Genomic DNA, 23918 nt, shown 5'->3' with positions numbered 1-23918 from the left:
GTTGGTCAGTAACTAACAGATCATACGCAAGTTTTTGTTTCGCTCCAAGTCATTCATCATCATAAGTTTAATTTTCTACTATTGAACGCTGTTGTTGCCAATTTTCATTCTTTTCGGCGTCCAATAACATTCACATTCACTCTCTTTATGTAATGTCTTGTTGGGCCTTCCATATTTCTATATACTTAACTTAGGCGCCATTCCAATTAACCTGTAACAGCTTCGACGGTCACCAACACCTAATTTATTTAACCTTTATATGTTCTTGAATCTTTACGTTTATATTTTAGTGTTTCCTGTTCCTGTTCATTCGAATTACACTAAAAATCATGAAATTTTATCATTTATATATGTACGCTAGGAATACATTTGTTTAGGCTACACTTAATTTAGTTATAAAAGTTCATTTTGTTCGTAAAAAATGTTGATTTTTTTTTAATTGAAAACTTCAACTAAATCGTAAATAATGACATTTATAAAAACCGAATTAATAAACTAAAGATAACGATAGTTTTAATATGAAGTATAAAAAGGGAAATTGATGAATAATCATGGTTAAAATGCAGTTGTCCAATACGAATTGGGATCAAGTAGCAGTAAATGTCTACAGTGTTGCCGCTGTCATAAAAACACCTACTATTTTAGCATATTTTTGATAATTTTAACGCGATTACGAATATACCGAGATTTTATTTTATTTATTAGTGGTTTTTATTTATTTAGTGTCCTTTTAATCTATCTAAGGACATCATAGATTTATATTCTGTTGTGAATGAATGTTCTTATATTTCACAATAGAATGAAGAAAACAAAAATCTAGATCAGATCCAATTTACATTTTTCTCCATAAATAATATCACTATCACTGTTAGCATTTATTCGTGTATGTTGAAAATATCATATGAAATCCATGCAAAAGTATCTAGAAAAGAGACAAATTTTTTCCTAAATTATTTCAATGATAATTTCAAATTATTCTAAATGCTGCCCTGCCTAGAGTGAAATCAGGTTGTTTGATTACCTCGCGGTTTGTGGTTCGCCATGTATATTTTTTAACATGATCCGCCTTAGTAACAATATACTATTATTTATATGAATAATTTCAATTTAGTAGTTTTTCATTTGTTCATATAGTATTGCATATATACAATGTTTAACATTTAGAGAATTCCAACCTAAATAAGTTAACGAAAAGGTTTGAAATTGTAACCAATTATTCATTTGTTGATTGATCATGATCATGATCATTGATATATCGTCTCGAAAGTTAGTAAAATCGGAAACAAATATTAGACAGTTTGTTTCAAACATAATATATTTCTGTTGAAAATGTGGCAACATTGATTTCGGTGTAAGTACTGCGCAGGTCTGCGTAATCTATGGGCGCCAACTACACATTCGCGAAATGTGAATATAGAATACAACGTTGTGTTTAATCTGTTGAGTGTTTGTTGCCGGGTTAGTTTAGATTGTAAAAGTAGCCACGTGCGTGATGCAATAACTTTAACTGTGACAATCTACTAAAAATGTGCCATAACAATACCTTAAATTAATATATTTTTTATTGGAAAAATTTTCATTATTGAAAATGAGTAGTGTAACAACTCCTGTCTCGAATGGAAGCTTTAATAAACATGAAGACTCCGATGAAAATACGGTGAAACTCCAAAGAAAAATTACTCTTATGAATGGAGTTGCTATTATTGTCGGAACTATCGTGGGTAGTGGGATTTTTGTATCTCCTACTGGGGTTTATGCCGGTACAAAATCCGTTGGATTATCGATAATAATATGGTGTCTTTCAGGAGTTTTTTCTATGCTGGGGGCCCTTTGTTATGCAGGTAACTATAGAAATATATAAATTTTCAAGTTTGTAAAGTAAACCTTGCGCGCATTTCCAAATATACATGAAGATACTTTCCATACGTTTTTTTTTTTCAGTTCTTTTCCTTGATTTTTTAGTTACGGGATGTAAAAGTTTTGTAGGTTGAGAAAATCATTAATAATAATAAGAAAATAGAAATATTTTTCAGCTCAATGTTGATACGTGATTTAATATATAATAAATAATATATTATTTATAAAAACTGGAATGCAGAGTTTTTTTCAAGGCGTAACTCTATAGAGCAAAAAAATTAATTAAATTGTTGGAGAAAGTTAGTCGACGTCAATAAACCATTTAATTTGCGCCTGGCCTTAAGGAAATAGATAAATGGCATTCTTATCATATATTTTACTAGAAACAATCGATTTCTATATTTACCAGTCCAACAATGGATGGATAATTCAACTTGTTTATTATAAACATTTCTTATTTGATAAAATTACTAGTTTGGCTGCCAAGAAATAAATTTTGTAAAATTTTTATTTGTGATATTATTTCTGACACTTTTATTAAGAAAAAAAATGCGTAGTGAAAGATTTGAATTCTAATTTAGTATCAAATATAAATAAAAATTATCAATGTTTATTTTCAAAATTTCCTTTGTGTTAGTCAATTATTCATAATTAAGTTCAGTGGTCAAATTTATTTTTCTAAATTATAATAATATGTTTGATAAAGTTTTATTTTGATTATAGTCCATTCGATAAGCATTAGATGTAAACAATCCGAATAAAAGCAATAAAAATAAGGCGCCTAAAATAAATACACACTCATATACCCTTTTATACAGAGTGGTTTCTGCTCAACGGGACTGAGCCTAATTGTAAAATAACCAATATGTAGGTCAATAAAAATTTTGTTAGGTATATATAGGATGTCCCACAATATGTTTGATATAGTTTTGTTTATTATCGGTAAAAGGAGCAAAGATTTAGTTCAATATAAAATTTTTTAGGTATATACAAGATGTTTTAACATATGTTTGATGAAGTTTTATTATTATTATTATAGTCCATTCGCTAACATGTAAATTATCTGACTAAAAGTAATAAAAATAAGGCGACATAGAATGGTTTTCTATAAAATAAGTATATACCTAGTACATACCTTTTATACAGGGTGATTCATGTTCAAAAATTATATAAATAGCTTTGGAAGAAATATGTATATAGTTTAGAATTTGTTAGATACTGAAATGATTGCAATTCATTTTTAATAACAAGTTCAATTGCCCCATCGATTTTTACAGGTTTCTTTACGTGTCTAGGTAAAATTGCTTAGTATGCTACACGAATGGACTATAGATTATAAAACTTTTAGCACAGGGACGGCGTTCGATTAGATAATTGATTTTATTATCAATTATAAAATTGTATTAATAAATATATTGTTTTTAAAAACTTTTTTTCAGAATTGGGGACTGCAGTAACAAGATCTGGTGGCGATTACGCTTATATTTACGTTGCATTTGGACCACTCGGAGCATTCCTAATGTTATGGGTTTCATTACTCATAATACGACCAACTACTCAAGCTATAGTTGCTATAACTTTTGCCGAATATGCCGCTAAACCGTTCTTTCCGGAATGTCGACCTCCCGAAAATGCCATTCGATTACTAGCAGCCGTTTGCCTCTGTAAGTAATTTGAAAGTTGGACAACGAAATTTTCCGCTTTCAATTCATCTATATCGCGAAATGTAAGCGCGAATCACTAATTTCCATATCTATTTATTCATCTTATTAACGTTATTAATCTCGGAGAAGATGAATAGACGACTAATGATGCTTGAAACTTCGTGTTGTTTTCCCTATATTGTCTAAATTCAAGAAATCGAGTCTTTTGTTTTCTGTTTATAGGTCTGCTGACTGCTATTAACTGTTTGAGCGTTAGATGGGCCATGAGAATACAGAGTGTATTTACTTACGCTAAAATTTTAGCTTTAATCGCCATTATCATTTTTGGAATATATCATTTAGGAAGCGGTGAGTAGGAAACGTAATTATGATGTTTTAATATACAAATTAAAAAAAAATCGATAGTTTCACACTATAATGATTCATTTTATACCGTACTCTGTGATTGAAAAACAAAACAGTTTATCTAACATAACCTGATTGTCTTTAATGTGTATTTCTAATGGTTTTGACGAGAAGATACTTCTAACCTAGGTTTTAGATGATACATTAGACGCAACTCGTATATAAATAAATTTTATTTCATATTATTCCCGAATAAGTTTCGATTTTACTCGACTGATGATTGTGAGTGAATATGGCGTCAGATAGCGTTTACTGAAGAGTATTTAACTACACAAAATACTAATGCAGGTTGGTGTTGTCTTCAATTCGGATCAGAGACTCCGAACGAAAGGTTACGTTGCTCGGATGAGATGCAATAACATCAAAATCGGTTAGGGATATCGAGAAAAAGGTCAATGGACGTCGAGTTCTTCAGAGAAGGTGTAACTCAATAATCGTCGCGGTATTAAACAGAAAAGTAGCTGTTTTCTACTTCGAAGAACGATAGAACCGGTTTTAGAATTATCAAAATTCGAAATAATATCGAATGTAAAACGTAGTAACTATCAGTTGGTGCTAATTTCGATAGATTTATTTTTTTTGTACCATTATCGGCTATATTTCTGCATATATCCGGCTTAGAATCATAGAAACACGTTAGTTTAGCGTTTTCTAGGTTTCAGAATCCATTTATCGTGGTACCAGATATCGGAAATTGGATTGGTTTACTTCCGGTTCGGCTTTTTTGAACTGGATTTATGAATTAAACAAAGTAAGATTAGGTTATCTTAATTCGACAAAAACGCGGCCAAAAGATATTTTTCTATGAAGTATCGTATGTTGTTATGATCAAAAGGAACTACCGTTTCTTGTAATCCATAAATCTCGTTCAAAAAGTCAACCAATCCAATTATTGGGAAAACTGGAAGTACTAGTTTTCGTCATCTAGAATCACGATAAATTCTGCTACTTGAAAAATGCGAAATTAGCGGGCAAATATGCAAATATTTCCGCATTGTCAACTATATTCAAATTTTCATTTAGTGATTAAAAAAATGGTAAGTAAAGGCCTTGGTCTTTTATTATATGCTATATGCAGCGTCCGAGTTGAGCGTAAACGTTCTAATCGACGTCTGAACGCCAGACACAGCGTCAGCGGTCAATAAATCTCATACGACGTCTCTTTCACAACAGAAGTTAACAAATAGTGCTAGCGGGTAGTCGTGTGATATGAAATGGGTATAAAATAGAAACTATTGGTTAGGTTAGGTGACGCGGCGTACGGCGTGACGCTGTACGCGGCCGACGGCGTTCATAAGAGACCATAACTTAACGTTTCTGGATTTAATTAACTCCTAAACCGTCGTGAATCCGATTTTCGTCCGGTAATGGTGACTATATAAATCACCAAGCGTTATACCACTACTTTTGACAGACTTTGGCTGTTATAAGTTGGAATTTCTGGAACCGTTGGCGATATTCATACTGAATACATTGTTTATACCACCAGTACACCAACACTCACAATTACACTGCGTGACGCGCGTTTCGGTAACCAAGCTGTCGTCTTCAGAGACTTAAGGTAACAGTTTACTGTTAGACAGTGTAATCGTGAGTGTTGGTGTAAACAGTGTATTCAGTTTGGCTGTTATATTTTTTAATTGTTAATTACGCAGCAGAAGTGTTACGATGTTATATTTTACTGAAGAATTGTTTCGAATAATATTTGTATATCTACTTTGGGGCAAGTACACCTCTGTTGTATAAAAAAACCTGTTTTCCAATCAATGCACAACCGTCCCAATTTCTTTTACGAAATTATTAACCACAAAACAGTTTCAAAAGATAAATTGTTATTGAAAAATAAATCGTAGCTCAAGTAATTGGTATATTTGGATTATTGGTTAACAAATTAACCTTATGTCTTATATACAACAGAGAAAATGTGTGTTACAAACCAAGTTCTCGCCAATCAAATCTTTGATAAATTACAAACACAGCTCTAATTTTGTTTCAAAACATTTTAATTCACAATCTTTTCAAATTAAACATTTTTAAACCTACATTCCGAATTATTCAGCTCCTGTGTATAAAATTGTGATTAAATCCGGTAAAGTAGGTGGCTACTTCAATTGTTTATCCATGTTTTTTGTTGTACCTTTAAATTGTGTATAATATAAGCATCTCCAAAATATTACTTAAAATACTAAGTACATTTTTTTATGGCTCAGTCGCTTGTTTGAATATCGGCCCTACTTTCGCAACCCAAATACATATTTCTTCATATTATTTGAAAAAATAAGAAATTTTGTTGATAAAAATATGCTTGTCATTGAAACAAAATAACAAATTATATTTAACTTAGTATTTGGTAATTGAAACTTGATAAAAATAAATTGAAAAAATCCTATAAAAATTGATAAAAAACGATAAAGTACAAAATTTCACAATTCGAAAATGAACTAATATTAAAGACACCATCAATTATCTAAAAAAATTGATAGATTGCGTGAAGGACAGTCCACAGTCATAAAATGAAAGAAACTAATTGAAATATGTATACAAATTAATAAACTGCTTGCATACAAGCAGACTTGTTACACACTTTCGTCTTTACTACTACCCTGACTTAGTGAGATCCTTTCCTATGTCTAAGGGTGGGATATGCAATCCCCACTTGTTAGATATTACAAGAATTTTGTACATGCCGCCCCCTGGAGGTTTATATACTTCAATTGAACAATAGAATAAATCAAAAAATTATCTAATTCAAACAATACAAAAGGTGAAATATGTGATAAACAAAATTCTGAATGAATTTTATTATGAATCCGGCTCGAAGGACCAAACGTTGTTTGTATTGGAACAACCGATTTATTATAATGATAAAGACGGTATTTAGTTTATAATTTAATTATTGATGTATAAACTCGTTACACACTCACATCTTTACGACTACCCTGACTTAGTGAGATCTCCTCCTATATCTAAGGGTGGGATATGCAATCCCCACTTGTTAGATATTACAAGAATTTTGTACATGCCGCCCCCTGGAGGTTTATATACTTCAATTGAACAATAGAATAAATCAAAAAATTATCTAATTCAAACAATACAAAAGGTGAAATATGTGATAAACAAAATTCTGAATGAATTTTATTATGAATCCGGCTCGAAGGACCAAACGTTGTTTGTATTGGAACAACCGATTTATTATAATGATAAAGACGGTATTTAGTTTATAATTTAATTATTGATGTATAAACTCGTTACACATTCACATCTTTACGACTACCCTGACTTAGTGAGATCTCCTCCTATATCTAAGGGTGGGATATGCAATCCCCACTTGTTAGATATTACAAGAATTTTGTACATGCCGCCCCCTGGAGGTTCATATACTTCAATTGAACAATAGAATAAATCAAAAAATTATCTAATTCAAACAATACAAAAGGTGAAATATGTGATAAACAAAATTCTGAATGAATTTTATTATGAATCCGGCTCGAAGGACCAAACGTTGTTTGTATTGGAACAACCGATTTATTATAATGATAAAGACGGTATTTAGTTTATAATTTAATTATTGATGTATAAACTCGTTACACACTCACATCTTTACGACTACCCTGACTTAGTGAGATCCTTTCCTATGTCTAAGGGTGGGATATGCAATCCCCACTTGTTAGATATTACAAGAATTTTGTACATGCCGCCCCCTGGAGGTTTATATACTTCAATTGAACAATAGAATAAATCAAAAAATTATCTAATTCAAACAATACAAAAGGTGAAATATGTGATAAACAAAATTCTGAATGAATTTTATTATGAATCCGGCTCGAAGGACCAAACGTTGTTTGTATTGGAACAACCGATTTATTATAATGATAAAGACGGTATTTAGTTTATAATTTAATTATTGATGTATAAACTCGTTACACACTCACATCTTTACGACTACCCTGACTTAGTGAGATCTCCTCCTATATCTAAGGGTGGGATATGCAATCCCCACTTGTTAGATATTACAAGAATTTTGTACATGCCGCCCCCTGGAGGTTCATATACTTCAATTGAACAATAGAATAAATCAAAAAATTATCTAATTCAAACAATACAAAAGGTGAAATATGTGATAAACAAAATTCTGAATGAATTTTATTATGAATCCGGCTCGAAGGACCAAACGTTGTTTGTATTGGAAGAATCGATTTATTATAATGATAAAGACGGTATTTAGTGAGATCTTCTCCTATATCTAAGGGTGGGAGATGCAATCCCCACTTGTTATATATTACAAGAATTTTGTATAGCATCTTATTGACAGACAAACGGTCTAAGAGAAGAATGAAGAGGTCGAGACCTGTTGGAAATTGAAAGTTCATAGGTTATAAGTTAAATAATTGCATATAGAATCTATAATGGGGAAAAAATGGCTGTTTGCTTTTATATTTCTGCTCCAATTTTTTAAATGAATTTTCAGGACATACGGAAAATTTCCACAATGCATTCGATGGTAAATATGAGATATCAACAATTGCTTTAAGCTTTTATTCAGGATTGTTCGCATTTGGGGGTTGGAATTTTCTCAATTTTGTTACAGAAGAATTGCAAGATCCATACAGGTAAATATAGTTTTTATTTGATGTGTTAGCTTGTATATAAATCCAATTAATCACATGGTATTACTCTATCTGTAGACGCCCGGTATAGTACAACTATGGATGATAAATTAACTGCTGACACTTCGTATCTTATAACTACAATATAATAGACATAAGCCAAATACAGTTTTATGGCAAACAAGATAAAATCTATGGGTTTCGAAGGAACGTATAAATTTGAAAAGTTTTTAAATTTCTAGTGGCTTATAATTTACCAGTAATTTTTGCTTAAATTGCAACTAATTGACAGAATTGACAAGAAGACGCTTAAATACGGGCTTCTGCTCTATAGGATACAAAATGGCGGATTAGGAGATCTACTTCCCTAGTGCTCTATGCCTACGAGGAAGAAATAACGCCGATGATTCTAAATAGTATGTCTATCTAATGCTGGATGTAATTCCTTCATAGTTTTGAATAATACTAGCTACCACTCCGGACGAAAAGATCCCGACTGGGAAAAAACAATCCGTAAAAGAAAATGTAGGCTAAAATGTCAGTTTATGAATCAATTTTTTGAATATATCTAATCACAAAACGAATGGGATGAATACATACATACGTTGTATCTTACATAATTTATTCACACGCGTTTAACTATTTAACTCTCGCACTAAACTATTCCCTAACACTTAACATCTAATTTATTTAAATATTCCGTTCAGTTCACTTATCACTTTCCCACTATGACGTTAAATTGTTCAGAAATTCACTCTCTCTGTCAGCTAGACACTCATTTTATATACGCTATCATCACATTCTAGAATCTTCGATTCCTGGAAATCTAGTTTACCGTAAATAAACAATTATTGATGCGTTAGAAGGAAAAAAATGAATTCTACATGTACTTTGTTGTATCAGATGAGTTTTTTTTCTTCTTTCGGCTACGTACAGTGATTTCTTCGATTTAAAAAATTATCAAATCTTCAATAACAACAAATCGAGTTTGTATTGTAATTAATAGCATAATTATTTAGATTTCGGTTGATAAACTCCAAAACTAATATATGTTTATCAAATATCTATTCAGTAATCTGAGAAAAGCTACATCAAAATGGCGACCGTGGGGTAAACAATCGATTTTCTCGTATATACCAGTGTTTCCTTTTCCGGGAATAAGAGTTTTTGATATTGTTTTATGGAGGACCACATAGATTTGTTTTAGTGAAATTAGTACTGAGTATTTGTACAATTTTTTATAGTCATTCTGCAAGTTCAAGCACTAAATTTAGAACACTTGTATTTATTTTATACTTAAATTAATGCAGTTTTGTAGACATGAGTTAGTAGTCGCAAAGTGATAAACCAGTGGCAGGTGAAAGGTACAAAGACAAACTTAAAGCTTTTGATGAAGTTAACCGTTTTTATTAGATGAAAAAAAATTACTCAAAATTCTATTCATTTTTTACAAATTTCCAATATACTTGCTTCTCATTTAATATTTAGCGCTTACTAACGCTAAGCACAACACTGCATAGAAAATAAAATGACAAATCGACGTGTCTGGGAGTAAATTCGGCACTTTTTCAAGTAGCAACACTTGAAGAAGCCATTTCGCAATAAAACTGGAAATACTAAGGTCTAAAATCCAACAAATAACTTCATACACCATATAAAAACTTCGTCAAATGCATTTGTTTGCCCCACGGCGGCCATTTTTTAAATGGGTAATTAAAGATGGCTAAATTGCATCAAAAAATATGTACTTAAGCCGTTATACAAACTGTATATCTTCAGGTAGCAAAAGGGTATAGCAGGGCACATAAAAACAGAAATATGTTTTTTTTTTTCGAAAACGAGCAAAAATTGCTTGAAAACTCATCAAAAAAAGTTAGTTACTATATAAAAAATACTAATTTTCAATTATTTTCTTCATAAATTCGAATTTTTTGCTTAATAAATTATTTAATTTCCATCTAGACGTCGATACTGCCCTTTCTCTATCTTTCCACTTGTTTTACAATCAAGGATTAACCTAGAAAGGTTTTCATTGTCAAATTATACAGAACGAAAACGCCTTTCTCTATATCCGAGTCGAGTGCATGGTTTTCAATAGATTGGGGTAATAAATTCTTTAGATAACAAATTTCTCACGTTTCAACTTTACGTAGAATCAATATGGGGCATCCATTCTGATAAAAAAATATCAGAAATAACACAAATAAAGTAGAACAAAGATTCTAGAATAGGAGGAAAGTGAAATTATTATTCTCGTCTCGCTGCCATGTTCAATTTCAGTTGTTTGATAGGTAATTTCATGCTTTCTTAATCAAACTTTACAAGTGATTATAGTCCATTAATTTTAATACCCGACTCGATGTCCCTATAAAACTGGCCCAATTCAGCAATCTAACCAACTGTCAAAATGGTCGCCGTGGGGTAAACAATTGCTTTTGTCTAAGTTTTTGTGTGGTTTGTGAAATTATTTGTCGGATTTTAGACCTTATTACTTAAAGACGTATATAACTCCCTCCCAGAAATTGGCATCAGTGATAATTAATGTTCAAAAAATTCCCGTAACTCAAGCACGATCATTTTAGAGTATGTTCTCACACAACGCAATCTAAACTAAACTCCAACAAATAATTTCACAAAACACACGAAAACTTAGACAAAAGCAATTGTTTACCCCACGGCGACCATTTTGACAGTTCGTTAGATTGCTGAATTGGGCCAGTTTTATAGGGACATCGAGTCGTGCTGGATGTTCATAGTGTTGAATAATACTAGATATCACTCAAGATTAAAAGACCCGACTCACTGGGAAAAGCAATCCGTAAAATATTGTTTAGTTAGAAAGAATTTTCAGTGTGAGGTAATTTGCATAAACCCGCTAAATGAATGGACTGTAATTAATTAGATAACTTTTACATATGGATTAAAAAAAGGAAATTTGAATGTGGGTGTTTGAGGGTTTACAAAGCCATTCGATATACCGAGATGTTGGGAATATAAAAAGGGCACGTCTCCATGCTAAATATCAAAATTCATAAATAATAATTTTAATGAGAAAAGATTTTTACGGTAATGGAATCTAATAGACAATATCAATAAACTTGTGAAAGGCTATTTAGAATTTTATTAGAAATATTCAATCATTTATTACCGTTTCAATAATGATTTTATCACAAACTTTGTAATTTTCCTAACAGAAGATTTAATCTTTATTACATATTTTAATAACGAATCAAAACGTTGACACTTTTTGAGACCCTGTCCTTGATTCATTGCTGCTGAACAGTTGAAGGTTATTATTTATAAAAAAAGCAAAATAGCACTAGTAATTTTGTAATTATTATATCAGAGATTGTGATAATTGCGATCAATGTCAAGACAATTTTTCTATTAACACTATTATACAGAGTGTACCATCAAAATGGAATGAATTGTGTATTTTTTCAACAAAAATTTTTATGTGTCATGTAAATGTTCGATACAACTCATATAAATTTAATTAGAAAAGCTCTAATCAAGAAAAAACCAGAAATAAAATCAACTGCTACCTACGAACTGTGAAATGAATTATAAAGAGGCAAAAAAATCATAAAGTATGCTATTTCTTGCCAGAACAAAATATTACATTTGATGATCATGGCTGTCACAAATCAAAGTTAACAGTTTTCTCTCCTCCGTGGCTGTCAAACCTCAAGAATTTAAAGTAAATAAAATATCAACATAAACCACAGCAAACTTTAATTATTTTTACCAAAGTTCTCCAATCAACTGATCTGATTGACATTTTAAGCCAAAAAGGAACCATATGTCTTCCTGGAATTGCAACGGGCAGACAAAAGTGATGAAATCAAAGCGCTGAAGTTGCTACCAACAATCAACTGTTCTGATTGACATTCTGTTTGTTGCTAAATCAAAAGTAACTAGATTTCTCCCTAGATTTGCAACTGACAAATAATAGAAATGACATTAAACTAATTGAGCTGCTCCAATCAATCCATCAGCTGATCTGTGACATGTGAAAGGTTGTTAAGCCAAAAGTAACTAAATTTCTTCCTAGATTTACAATTGGCAGACAAAAGCGAGTAAATCAAGCTGATAAAGCTGCCCACATCAATCAATCAGATGATCTGACTGACATTAGGTTGGTTGCTAAATCAAAAGTAACTAGATTTCTCCCTAGATTTGCAACTGACACATAATAGAAATGACATTAAACTAATTGAGCTGCTCCAATCCATCCATCAGCTGATCTGTGACACGTGAATGGTTGTTGAGTCAAAAGTAACTAAATATCTTCCTAGATTTACAATTGGCAGACAAAAGTGATGAAATCAAGCCGATAAAGCTGCCCACATCAATCAATCAGATGATCTGACTGACATTAGGATGGTTGCTAAATCAAAAGTAACTAGATTTCTCCCTAGATTTGCAACTGACAAATAATAGAAATGACATTAAACTAATTAATCTGATCCAATCAATCCATCAGCTGATCTGTGACATGTGAATGGTTGTTGAGTCAAAAGTAACTAAATATCTTCCTAGATTTACAATTGGCAGACAAAAGTGATGAAATCAAGCCGATAAAGCTGCCCACATCAATCACTCAGATGATCTGACTGACATTAGGATGGTTGCTAAATCAAAAGTAACTAGATTTCTCCCTAGATTTGCAACTGACAAATAATAGAAATGACATTAAACTAATTAATCTGATCCAATGAATCCATCAGCTGATCTGTGACATGTGAATGGTTGTTGAGTCAAAAGTAACTAAATATCTTCCTAGATTTACAATTGGCAGACAAAAGTGATGAAATCAAGCCGATAAAGCTGCCCACATCAATCACTCAGATGATCTGACTGACATTAGGATGGTTGTAAAATCAAAAGTAACTAGATTTCTCCCTAGATTTGTAACTGACACATAATAGAAATGACATTAAACTAATTGAGCTGCTCCAATCAATCCATCAGCTGATCTGTGACATGTGAAAGGTTGTTAAGCCAAAAGTAACTAAATTTCTTCCTAGATTTACAATTGGCAGACAAAAGCGAGTAAATCAAGCTGATAAAGCTGCCCACATCAATCAATCAGATGATCTGACTGACATTAGGTTGGTTGCTAAATCAAAAGTAACTAGATTTCTCCCTAGATTTGCAACTGACACATAATAGAAATGACATTAAACTAATTGAGCTGCTCCAATTAATCCATCAGCTGATCTGTGACACGTGAATGGTTGTTGAGTCAAAAGTAACTAAATATCTTCCTAGATTTACACTTGGCAGACAAAAGTGATGAAATCAAGCCGATAAAGCTGCCCACATTAATCAATCAGATGATCTGACTGACATTAGGTTGGTTGCTAAATCAAAAGTAACTAGATTTCTCCCTAGATTTGCAACTGACACATAATAGAAATGACATTAAACTAATTGAGCTGCTCCAATCAATCCATCAGCTGATCTGTGACACGTGAAAGGTTGTTAAGCCAAAAGTAACTAAATATCTTCCTAGATTTACAATTGGCAGACAAAAGTGATGAAATCAAGCCGATAAAGCTGCCCACATCAATCACTCAGATGATCTGACTGACATTAGGATGGTTGTAAAATCAAAAGTAACTAGATTTCTCCCTAGATTTGCAACTGACAAATAATAGAAATGACATTAAACTAATTAATCTGATCCAATCAATCCATCAGCTGATCTGTGACATGTGAATGATTGTTGAGTCAAAAGTAACTAAATATCTTCCTAGATTTACAATTGGCAGACAAAAGTGATGAAATCAAGCCGATAAAGCTGCCCACATCAATCACTCAGATGATCTGACTGACATTAGGATGGTTGTAAAATCAAAAGTAACTAGATTTCTCCCTAGATTTGTAACTGACACATAATAGAAATGACATTAAACTAATTGAGCTGCTCCAATCAATCCATCAGCTGATCTGTGACATGTGAAAGGTTGTTAAGCCAAAAGTAACTAAATTTCTTCCTAGATTTACAATTGGCAGACAAAAGCGAGTAAATCAAGCTGATAAAGCTGCCCACATCAATCAATCAGATGATCTGACTGACATTAGGTTGGTTGCTAAATCAAAAGTAACTAGATTTCTCCCTAGATTTGCAACTGACACATAATAGAAATGACATTAAACTAATTGAGCTGCTCCAATTAATCCATCAGCTGATCTGTGACACGTGAATGGTTGTTGAGTCAAAAGTAACTAAATATCTTCCTAGATTTACACTTGGCAGACAAAAGTGATGAAATCAAGCCGATAAAGCTGCCCACATTAATCAATCAGATGATCTGACTGACATTAGGTTGGTTGCTAAATCAAAAGTAACTAGATTTCTCCCTAGATTTGCAACTGACAAATAATAGAAATGACATTAAACTAATTAATCTGATCCAATCAATCCATCAGCTGATCTGTGACATGTGAATGGTTGTTGAGTCAAAAGTAACTAAATATCTTCCTAGATTTACAATTGGCAGACAAAAGTGATGAAATCAAGCCGATAAAGCTGCCCACATCAATCACTCAGATGATCTGACTGACATTAGGATGGTTGTAAAATCAAAAGTAACTAGATTTCTCCCTAGATTTGTAACTGACACATAATAGAAATGACATTAAACTAATTGAGCTGCTCCAATCAATCCATCAGCTGATCTGTGACATGTGAAAGGTTGTTAAGCCAAAAGTAACTAAATTTCTTCCTAGATTTACACTTGGCAGACAAAAGCGAGTAAATCAAGCTGATAAAGCTGCCCACATCAATCAATCAGATGATCTGACTGACATTAGGTTGGTTGCTAAATCAAAAGTAACTAGATTTCTCCCTAGATTTGCAACTGACACATAATAGAAATGACATTAAACTAATTGAGCTGCTCCAATTAATCCATCAGCTGATCTGTGACACGTGAATGGTTGTTGAGTCAAAAGTAACTAAATATCTTCCTAGATTTACACTTGGCAGACAAAAGTGATGAAATCAACCCGATAAAGCTGCCCACATTAATCAATCAGATGATCTGACTGACATTAGGTTGGTTGCTAAATCAAAAGTAACTAGATTTCTCCCTAGATTTGCAACTGACACATAATAGAAATGACATTAAACTAATTGAGCTGCTCCAATTAATCCATCAGCTGATCTGTGACACGTGAATGGTTGTTGAGTCAAAAGTAACTAAATATCTTCCTAGATTTACACTTGGCAGACAAAAGTGATGAAATCAACCCGATAAAGCTGCCCACATTAATCAATCAGATGATCTGACTGACATTAGGTTGGTTGCTAAATCAAAAGTAACTAGATTTCTCCCTAGATTTGCAACTGACACATAATAGAAATGACATTAAACTAATTGAGCTGCTCCAATCAATCCATCAGCTGATCTGTGACACGTGAAAGGTTGTTAAGCCAAAAGTAACTAAATTTCTTCCTAGATTTACAATTGGCAGACAAAGGTGATGAAATGAAACTGATGTATTTTGTTCTAAATGAGATCGAGTTTATAAAATAAATGAATTTTAGTTAAGAAACCGTTCGATTAACGTTATAATTTGTTTTCAGAAATTTACCAAAGGCTATCTGGATTGCTTTACCAACAGTTACAGGAATATATGTATTAGCAAATGTTGCGTATTTTGCAGTTTTATCTGGAGTTGAAATTGAGAGTTCTGCAGCTGTTGCTTTGGTAAGCAAGCTTCGAAAACATTTCACTCAGTCCACATAACAAAACTGCATCATCAAGTACCTACTTTCCCTGCAAAAAAACCAAAGTATGCCCCTCAGGGCGTGTCATAAGTCACGTGATCTTAAATGATCAGTGATGAAAACAATTCACAGCCAAACATGTGAAATAACCTCATATTAAGTAATTACCACACAATGTTTTGATTTATCATTTATTGTAACATGTTTTCACGTCACTATCTCACTTTACTAGATATAATTTCTTTTATACATTTACTTATAGGTCTTAATTATATTTTTTTAAAATAATTGAAAAATTCATGTGAAATACTTCATTTTAGTAAAAACCAATGTTACCAACTTATTTTATTACGTCAGATATTCCCAGTGTCTATATAAAAGGTGCAACTTCATGTTGACGCTCACCTAGAGTGACAAATGAGGTCACGTGGTATAATTTCCACTGGAGCGTCATCTTAAATTGATGCAGCGTCGGATATAAGAGCGTGAAGCTTCAAAACGCTAAAATATACCACCTCTATCAATAGTCTATTAACCGATAAACATAACGTGTGTTATACTAAACACACTATTCACTACCACTACATTAACACTCACAATTACACTGCTTGACGCGCGTTTCGACAACCAAGTTATCGTCTTCAGAGACTGAATGTAAACTAAAACCTAATAACTTATTTTGTACTGAATTTTCCCACCAATAAACGAAAATTAATTCCAGCCTGCTTAATATGAAACGTTTTGCATTTTGAGGTTATGTTTTTTACATCCAATTCTATTGTTTACTTCCGTTTCAATTGATTCTTTTTTATATTAGTCAACTTAATCCGAAAGAAAAATAATTATTTTCCTAAATATCAAATTATGAAATTAAAAGTCGGAGCACAGAGAAAGCATAAATCATAATTGTACGTGATTCGTGAGAATATTGCTTGTTTTTCATAAAATTTCTTTACTCCGAGGCCTCAAATTATTCAGTTCGCTATTCTACACATAGTCGCTCCGACAAAAAACTAATAAAGGTTCAGTGATAAGTTTTTACATTAGGGCTTCCTAGTTATCAATCTCAAATAATTAGTAGAACATAATTTCGAAAAATTTATTGAAATAGTAAACTATTCTTTTGTTTTTATTTTTTCACACTCACACAAAAATAAACATAAGTCTCCCTTTCATATGTTTCGATTCTAAATTCGCTAAAACCAAAATATAAAACAAGCAATCGAGACACTCTCTGATGACATAACCTAAAATGCGTTTTTTTCAACTTTGAGTACTCCAAAAAATACTAAATTGGAGACGATTAATGAATCAAAAAAACATTAATAGAATCAAACAATACTGGATTATTATGAGTTACATTATTATATTTTTTAGTCGTTTGGAATGAAGATGTTCAACAGCGTGCAGTGGCTAGTTCCTATATTTGTAGCTCTTTCGACATTCGGGGGCGTTAATGGTATTTTATTCACATCTTCAAGACTGTTTTTGACTGGATCCCAAGAAGGGCATTTACCAGACTTTTTATCATTTATTCATATAAAGAGAAATACTCCAATTCCTAGTTTAATATTCACAGTAAGTCAAACTTCACTTATTATTTAGAAATATGAAAAAAAACTGTAATAAATCAGTTCTGGATTTTATATACCAGTTGAGGATTGTAAAAAATTAGTTCTGGATTTTATGTATTAGTTGAACACTGTGTTATGGCTTTTGTTTGCCAGTTCAGGACTGTAACAAATCAGTTATGGTATTCATATAACAATTCAGTACTGTTATAAATCAGTTATGGCTTTTGTGCGCCAGTTATGAATTTTATATTCCAGTTCAGAACTGTAATCAATCATTTTTGGACTTCACGTGCCAGTTTAGGACTGTAATAAATTAGTTATAGACTTATGAGCTCGTTCAGGACTGTAAGAAACTGATTATGTATTTTATATACTAGTACATGACTATAAAGTATCAGTTATGTCTTTTGTATGCCAATTTAGGAGTGGAAGAAAACAGTTATGGGTTTTATATACCAGTTCAGAACTGTAATGAATCAATTATTGCTTTTATATGCCAGTTCAGGCCTGTAGACTGTAAGAAATCAGTTGTGTATTTTATATATTAGTACAAAATTGTCAGGTATCAGTTATGACTTTTGAATAACAATTTAAGACTGGAAAAAAATCGTTGTGCGTTTTATATACCAGATCAGAACTGTAAGAAATCAATTAGGACTTTTGTTTGCCAGTTTTGGACTGTAATAAATTAGTTCTGGACTCTAAGAAATCAGTTTTGACTTTTGTACGCCAATTCAGGACTTGAAGTAAACAGTTATTGGTTTTATATACCACAAATCTGTTATGGCTTTTGTATACTAATTTTTCATTTTGTTTCAGTGTATTACATCTTTAGTTATGTTACTAATAAGCGATGTATTTGAGCTGATAAATTACTATGGTCAGATATTATGGCTTTCGAGTGCTGCAAGTGTAGTTGGAATGCTTTGGTTACGCTACAAACAACCTGACCTGCCAAGACCAATCAGGGTACATACTTCTATACCTATACTGTTTTTACTATGCTGTGCATTTATTATAATATTTCCTATACCAACACAACCTTGGAATACTGTTATAGGATTAGCGATAACCTTATCAGGTAAAAATTGTTTATATATTGTGACTGTTACATTTAATCAATATTTTTGTGCAACAAAATGTTGTTACTTCAATTAATTAGGCGCGAAATCCGACTAATGACCGGACTTTTAACCAAACAATCATCCAAGACGCCATTTTCACACCATGAGTATCACGGATGCTCCGAAGAGCCACTGATGCATGCAGACCTCATCATCTGCCCAGCATTCACACAAGCGTGGTTCAAACACATGGGCAAACCCCACATGAATAACGAATATTCTAGAGTGTTCTGTGAATGTTTTAGAATTGAAAAACATTGAAGAATATTCGAGGTGATCAATTGGGCTTTAAAACAGCGCGCTATTAGCAATTAAGGTTATGATAGTGAAAGTATAACCTTTGTGTAAATGTAAATTATTAGTGTAACAAGTATTTAAAAGTGAATTTGTTTCTAGGTATTCCAGTTTATTATGTGTGCGTGAAATGGAAACATAAACCAGAAGGCTATCACTCGTTTTTGAAAAATATAACCAAATTTGTCCAGAAAACAATGCGAGTTACCAATCCAAAGGCTTCTGCAACATTAGCACATTCTTAAATGGTTTTATAATTGTTATTAATTTATTTATTTGTTGTATACAAGCTAAAGGTATTTATTGATACTGCAGTTTCCATTTTTTTATAGTATTATATACATTTTCTGTATTGCGCATGAATAAAAAAATATTTAAACAAATTGTCGATATTTTATTACAATTTGTACAAAACCAACAGAAATTACACAAGGAATAAATCGAATTTTAACAATATGAAAGTTTTATAATTTTACTCGTTTTCATTTACCAAAACCTGTTCTGGTTTTTCCCATAATTTGATTGAACGTACAGCGGCAGTTAAGACTGTGTCTTTTTTAGGGTGAACGCTTAATGAATTCAAAACTTTGCCAGCAGTATGTACAAACTTTTTCACCACTTCCGTACTAACCAAATCCCAACACCACAATTCTCCTGTTTTAGATCCGGACAATACATAATTATCGTTAGTTATTATGGCACTTTCAATATTCATATCGTCCGTTCGATGACCAGTGTACCTAGAAATATAAATAATTTGAAAATATCCAAAATTTTTAGTAGGGAGATTTGGAAATATATATCACTGTAGAGGTTTTTGTTTTAGGGCTCTAAAGTTTCATCTCCTGCAACGATAAAGTCAAAACATTCTTGAGCATAGTGAATTTGTTGTTAAAAGTTCCTTCAATTGTGTGTCATGGGAAGTTTCATGAATGAGTTCAATAAGTACACGGACGGTGGCCCTACGATCTTTGAGTGTAACTACTAGATGTCAGTATATTTTAATACTTTTGGTGTAATTAAATGATGTAACATCACGAATTGATTATAAAACCTAATGGGAACGAAATTGAGAACAACAAGGACCTTCCACTTCCACCAATAATACCACTAAATGCTTATTCACAACAGAAATGTTAATTGGCTGCTTTATACGACTTCTACAGAACCCATTGAATAAGTCCTTCCCGGTAGAACTTTCTAGTGTTCCAATGCGGTAACTATACTGTTTTCAAAGCTACATTCTGGCTCCTATAATACTAATCCTAATAATTTTCTGTGTTGGTTTGTAATCACAAGGCTTTATCCAACTAGATGATCAGAAATTTGTTCCTCTTCCATGTAGAACCTCCACTCGTCAGTTCCTGTGAGACCTAATCTCATTACTTCTTCCTCTTAGGACACCAATGAAAGAGTAGCATATTTTTACTAGATCCAGATATTTTAGTTTAAAGGAATGATCCAGTCCTGGAGGAATACCCCAGTCTAATACTCTTTCAGATCTTTCCTCCTCCTGTAACCCTTTCTGGTAGGGTTTTCCTAAACAACAGAAAGCTTTCAGGCCAAAACTAACATTGGTACACTGAAGATTCAAAAAATTAATATAGCAAACAAAAGGTTCTCTCAATAACTACTAAAGTCTACTACAATTTACAGGTGGAAATAAAAAGAATTTAAGCTAAAGATCTACAAATATCTGATTGGGAACAGAAGTAACAAAGGAATGAGATTTTACTTCGGTGTATACATGTAACAGAAACTAATTGTTAATCTAGTATTTTTTTTTAATTAAATACTTACTGTCCTAACATTTCTCCCGAGGTTTTATCAAATAAACGAATTGTATTATCGGCAGATCCAGCTAAAACACACTGGCCATCATGAGAGAAGCAAACTGATACCACCGGAGCTAAAACAAAATTCTTCTGACAATTTCTGTTTAAATGTTTACAATTTTACCATTATCCATGAGTTTCTGGAACAATTTGGATATTCACATTAAACTACTTCACCAAAACTCATGATTAAACTGGTCTTTCAATCTGAATTTGATTTGAAAGACCAGACAGTGTAATTGTGAGTGTTGGTGTAGTTGTAGTGAGGTGTGTTTAGTACTATTCATGTTAGTAGTGAAAATATATCTTGTTCTTAACATGTTGAACCCCTACACAGTCCCTCTCTTCTCCAATACTCAAGGGAGGGTATTTTTTGGGTATTACTGTTGGGTTAGACCGTCTCTTGGGTTCTTGAAATATCACCTTACACTTCAGCCGTTTCACTTTGACTATTGAATAATTTTTTTTGTTTCACCCTAATCTCACTTCGTGACTTTCACTTACTATTTTCTACAGGCAATGAGTTTTCCTCACAACACAAACAGCCATAGACTCCTTCCTGAGAAACTGTTTTCCTAGACTGATTCTACTTGATCATAATGGACTTGAGATACTTACTGCTGCTTTTCAATAAAGTTCATTAGGAAATTATGATTTCAGTTGTAAGAAAAAGTTATTAATAGTCCATACCTCCAACAAAATCTGAATCGCATCTTGCATTCCTTAGGTCATATCTTCTAAATGAGCAATCTACAGATCCTACAAGTATTTCATGATCTGTAACTTGTAACGATGTCACGCAGTCTTTTGCATCTTTCATTGTCTGAACAGGATTTTGAGATCTAGACTTTACATCCCAACACATTAAAGTATTATCTAAACTTCCTGATACAACTATAGTTGATTCTTCATTATATTTAACACAAGTAACAGTAGCTGCATGTCCTCTTGAAAATAAATATACAGTGTAATTATTAAGTGGAACATTTTTAATAACGTAAATATTTCAATCATATTTTTTGAAATATATAAAGTATTTGCAATCTAGATTAACAAAAGCTACATCAAAATAAAATAGTTACTACTAGTAATATGATTCAAAATCATAATAGAATGGTAAATCTAATTGCATACGAACAATGCTCAATGAATATGAAGCTTAAGAAAAAGTTGTTTGTACCTTAATCTTCTGGTAGGTTGTCCAGTTGTGACGTCCCATAATATACATGATTTATCAGAAGAACAACTAACTAATTGGCTATTATCGCAGGAACCACAGACATCAAGTACTTCATTTCCATGACCACCATACGTTTTAAGTAGGATACCTTTGTAGGGATTCCAGAGTTTTAGTTTTTTGTCTGAACCACATGTTAAGCAGTAGGATCCATCAACTAAAATAATGTGTCTTCATAATAAACAAAAAACTACAGAAAATATAATTTAATATTGAATAAGTAAGTAATTTTTGTACAAAATATCTTTGTAAGGGTTATTTTTAAAACTACTGAAAACAAGGAGAGTGGAGTTTATTTAGACCCTTTATCTAGTGTTTTTCAATAACCAACACTCTCTTTTGAACATGTAAGAACAAGAATTCGGCGAATTATTGATGCTTTAAACGACGGAATCGAGTACCACAATCAGTATAGTAAAATAATAATTCCTTTTCCTCTTCCCCAAGGATAACTACAATTTTTTGCAGTGTTTAGTTTCTTTCTAAGTATCATTTCAAAAATTGAGTGAAGCTTTTAGGAGGAAGGAACTGTATTATTTCCAAAAACACAAAAATTGGATGGTTTTTAGGTAAAAAATAAATTATTTGTGTTTACGACCTTAAGTAAGAATCATAGATTATTCAAAAAATAATAATATCAACATATTCTAAACGGTAATTAATTTTTATTTAAATCTCGTCTAAAATTTATATTGTATTAGTTACAACGGTTATTAAAGGGATGTGGGATAATATGGTGAGATGTCGGAGATGCATTTGGATAACCTAGTTCTTTTAGAAAGTGAAGGTAAACTATTTATATTTGGTTGATGTTGGTTAAATAGTAATACAGAGTTTTTCAGTAAGAATTGACGGAAGATTATAATAATTAAATATATAATATAACTAAAAGATGTCTTTATAATCTAAAATATAACAAGTTACCATTAAATCTGACTGCCCTTACAGCTCCCTGATTGCAATCGATAGTATTTGAATTTATTAAATCCATGCAACTTGATACAATATTTGTAAACAAGTATTTAACCTCAATAATAGTAAATAAAAACAATGTGTTATAGGACAGTGCGTGCTGCTCAATGTTTTTACACTGACGTGCTCATTTAGTTCGAAAAGTACACTTCAGTTATCTTAGTAAATTGTATCTATTAGTAGTAGCGGCATCACTGTCTATACAATAAATAATAGTGTAGCAATCAGTAGCCCTCATAATGGTCTCAGTATATGATCAACTAACATTAATTATCACTGTTATTGGTTATTATGTTAAATTAGCTATGTAAAAATCATAGAATTATTATTAAACATAGAACGGGATATAAGTGGAATTGCACTATTGGAAGAAAAAGGAAGAGCATCAGTTTGCCACTCTCTCTCTACTCTACTTCGATCCAATCAAAATAGAGTAGGGAGATCTAGAGGGTACCGATGTTCTTTCTCTCTCTATCAGCAGCTCACCTACTTGAACAAGCCATACCTCGCTCTCTCTATGTTTAATATTAACTCTATAGTTTAAATAGATTAAATCTTACACCGGTTAATTTATAGCGTTTTTTTGCTTTTTATGTTATATATTTTCA

At 32.1% G+C, this 23918-nt stretch overlaps 2 protein-coding genes across 2 annotated transcripts; one reads left to right on the top strand and one right to left on the bottom strand.

Moving 5' to 3' along the window:
• Nucleotides 1–1342: 1342 nt before the first annotated feature.
• LOC130450208 (Y+L amino acid transporter 2) lies at nucleotides 1343–19736 on the top strand. The gene is made up of 8 exons (XM_056788477.1): nucleotides 1343–1841; nucleotides 3297–3521; nucleotides 3744–3869; nucleotides 8395–8536; nucleotides 16131–16254; nucleotides 17652–17852; nucleotides 18668–18929; nucleotides 19369–19736. The coding sequence occupies exons 1-8, from the start codon at nucleotides 1589–1591 to the stop codon at nucleotides 19509–19511; spliced, it is 1476 nt and encodes a 491-aa protein (XP_056644455.1). The 5' UTR covers nucleotides 1343–1588; the 3' UTR covers nucleotides 19512–19736.
• On the bottom strand, nucleotides 19640–23673 carry LOC130450209 (WD repeat domain-containing protein 83). Its single transcript, XM_056788478.1, has 5 exons — nucleotides 23263–23673; nucleotides 22282–22495; nucleotides 21792–22048; nucleotides 21067–21175; nucleotides 19640–20006 (listed from the first exon to the last, which is right to left on the bottom strand). The coding sequence occupies exons 1-5, from the start codon at nucleotides 23327–23329 to the stop codon at nucleotides 19739–19741; spliced, it is 915 nt and encodes a 304-aa protein (XP_056644456.1). The 5' UTR covers nucleotides 23330–23673; the 3' UTR covers nucleotides 19640–19738.
• Between the last annotated feature and the right edge of the window lie 245 nt (nucleotides 23674–23918).

Source organism: Diorhabda sublineata, chromosome 11 (assembly GCF_026230105.1).
Source record: "Diorhabda sublineata isolate icDioSubl1.1 chromosome 11, icDioSubl1.1, whole genome shotgun sequence".
NCBI lineage: Eukaryota > Metazoa > Arthropoda > Insecta > Coleoptera > Chrysomelidae > Diorhabda > Diorhabda sublineata.
The sequence above is the reverse complement of the archived record's forward strand: the minus strand, read 5'-3'. Positions and strand labels throughout refer to the sequence as shown.

Excerpts from the sequence above, each read along its gene's own strand:
- LOC130450209 (XM_056788478.1), bottom strand. The coding sequence starts at position 23,329 with ATGGATTTAATAAATTCAAATACTATCGATTGCAATCAGGGAGCTGTA. Across the intron at positions 21,176-21,791 it reads CGATTCAGATTTTGTTGGAG|CTCCGGTGGTATCAGTTTGC; the intron begins GTATGGACTATT and ends ATTTTGTTTTAG. Across the intron at positions 20,007-21,066 it reads TCGGGAGAAATGTTAGGACA|GTACACTGGTCATCGAACGG; the intron begins GTAAGTATTTAA and ends TTATATTTCTAG.
- LOC130450208 (XM_056788477.1), top strand. The coding sequence starts at position 1,589 with ATGAGTAGTGTAACAACTCCTGTCTCGAATGGAAGCTTTAATAAACAT. Across the intron at positions 3,522-3,743 it reads ACTAGCAGCCGTTTGCCTCT|GTCTGCTGACTGCTATTAAC; the intron begins GTAAGTAATTTG and ends TTCTGTTTATAG. Across the intron at positions 8,537-16,130 it reads GAATTGCAAGATCCATACAG|AAATTTACCAAAGGCTATCT; the intron begins GTAAATATAGTT and ends ATTTGTTTTCAG.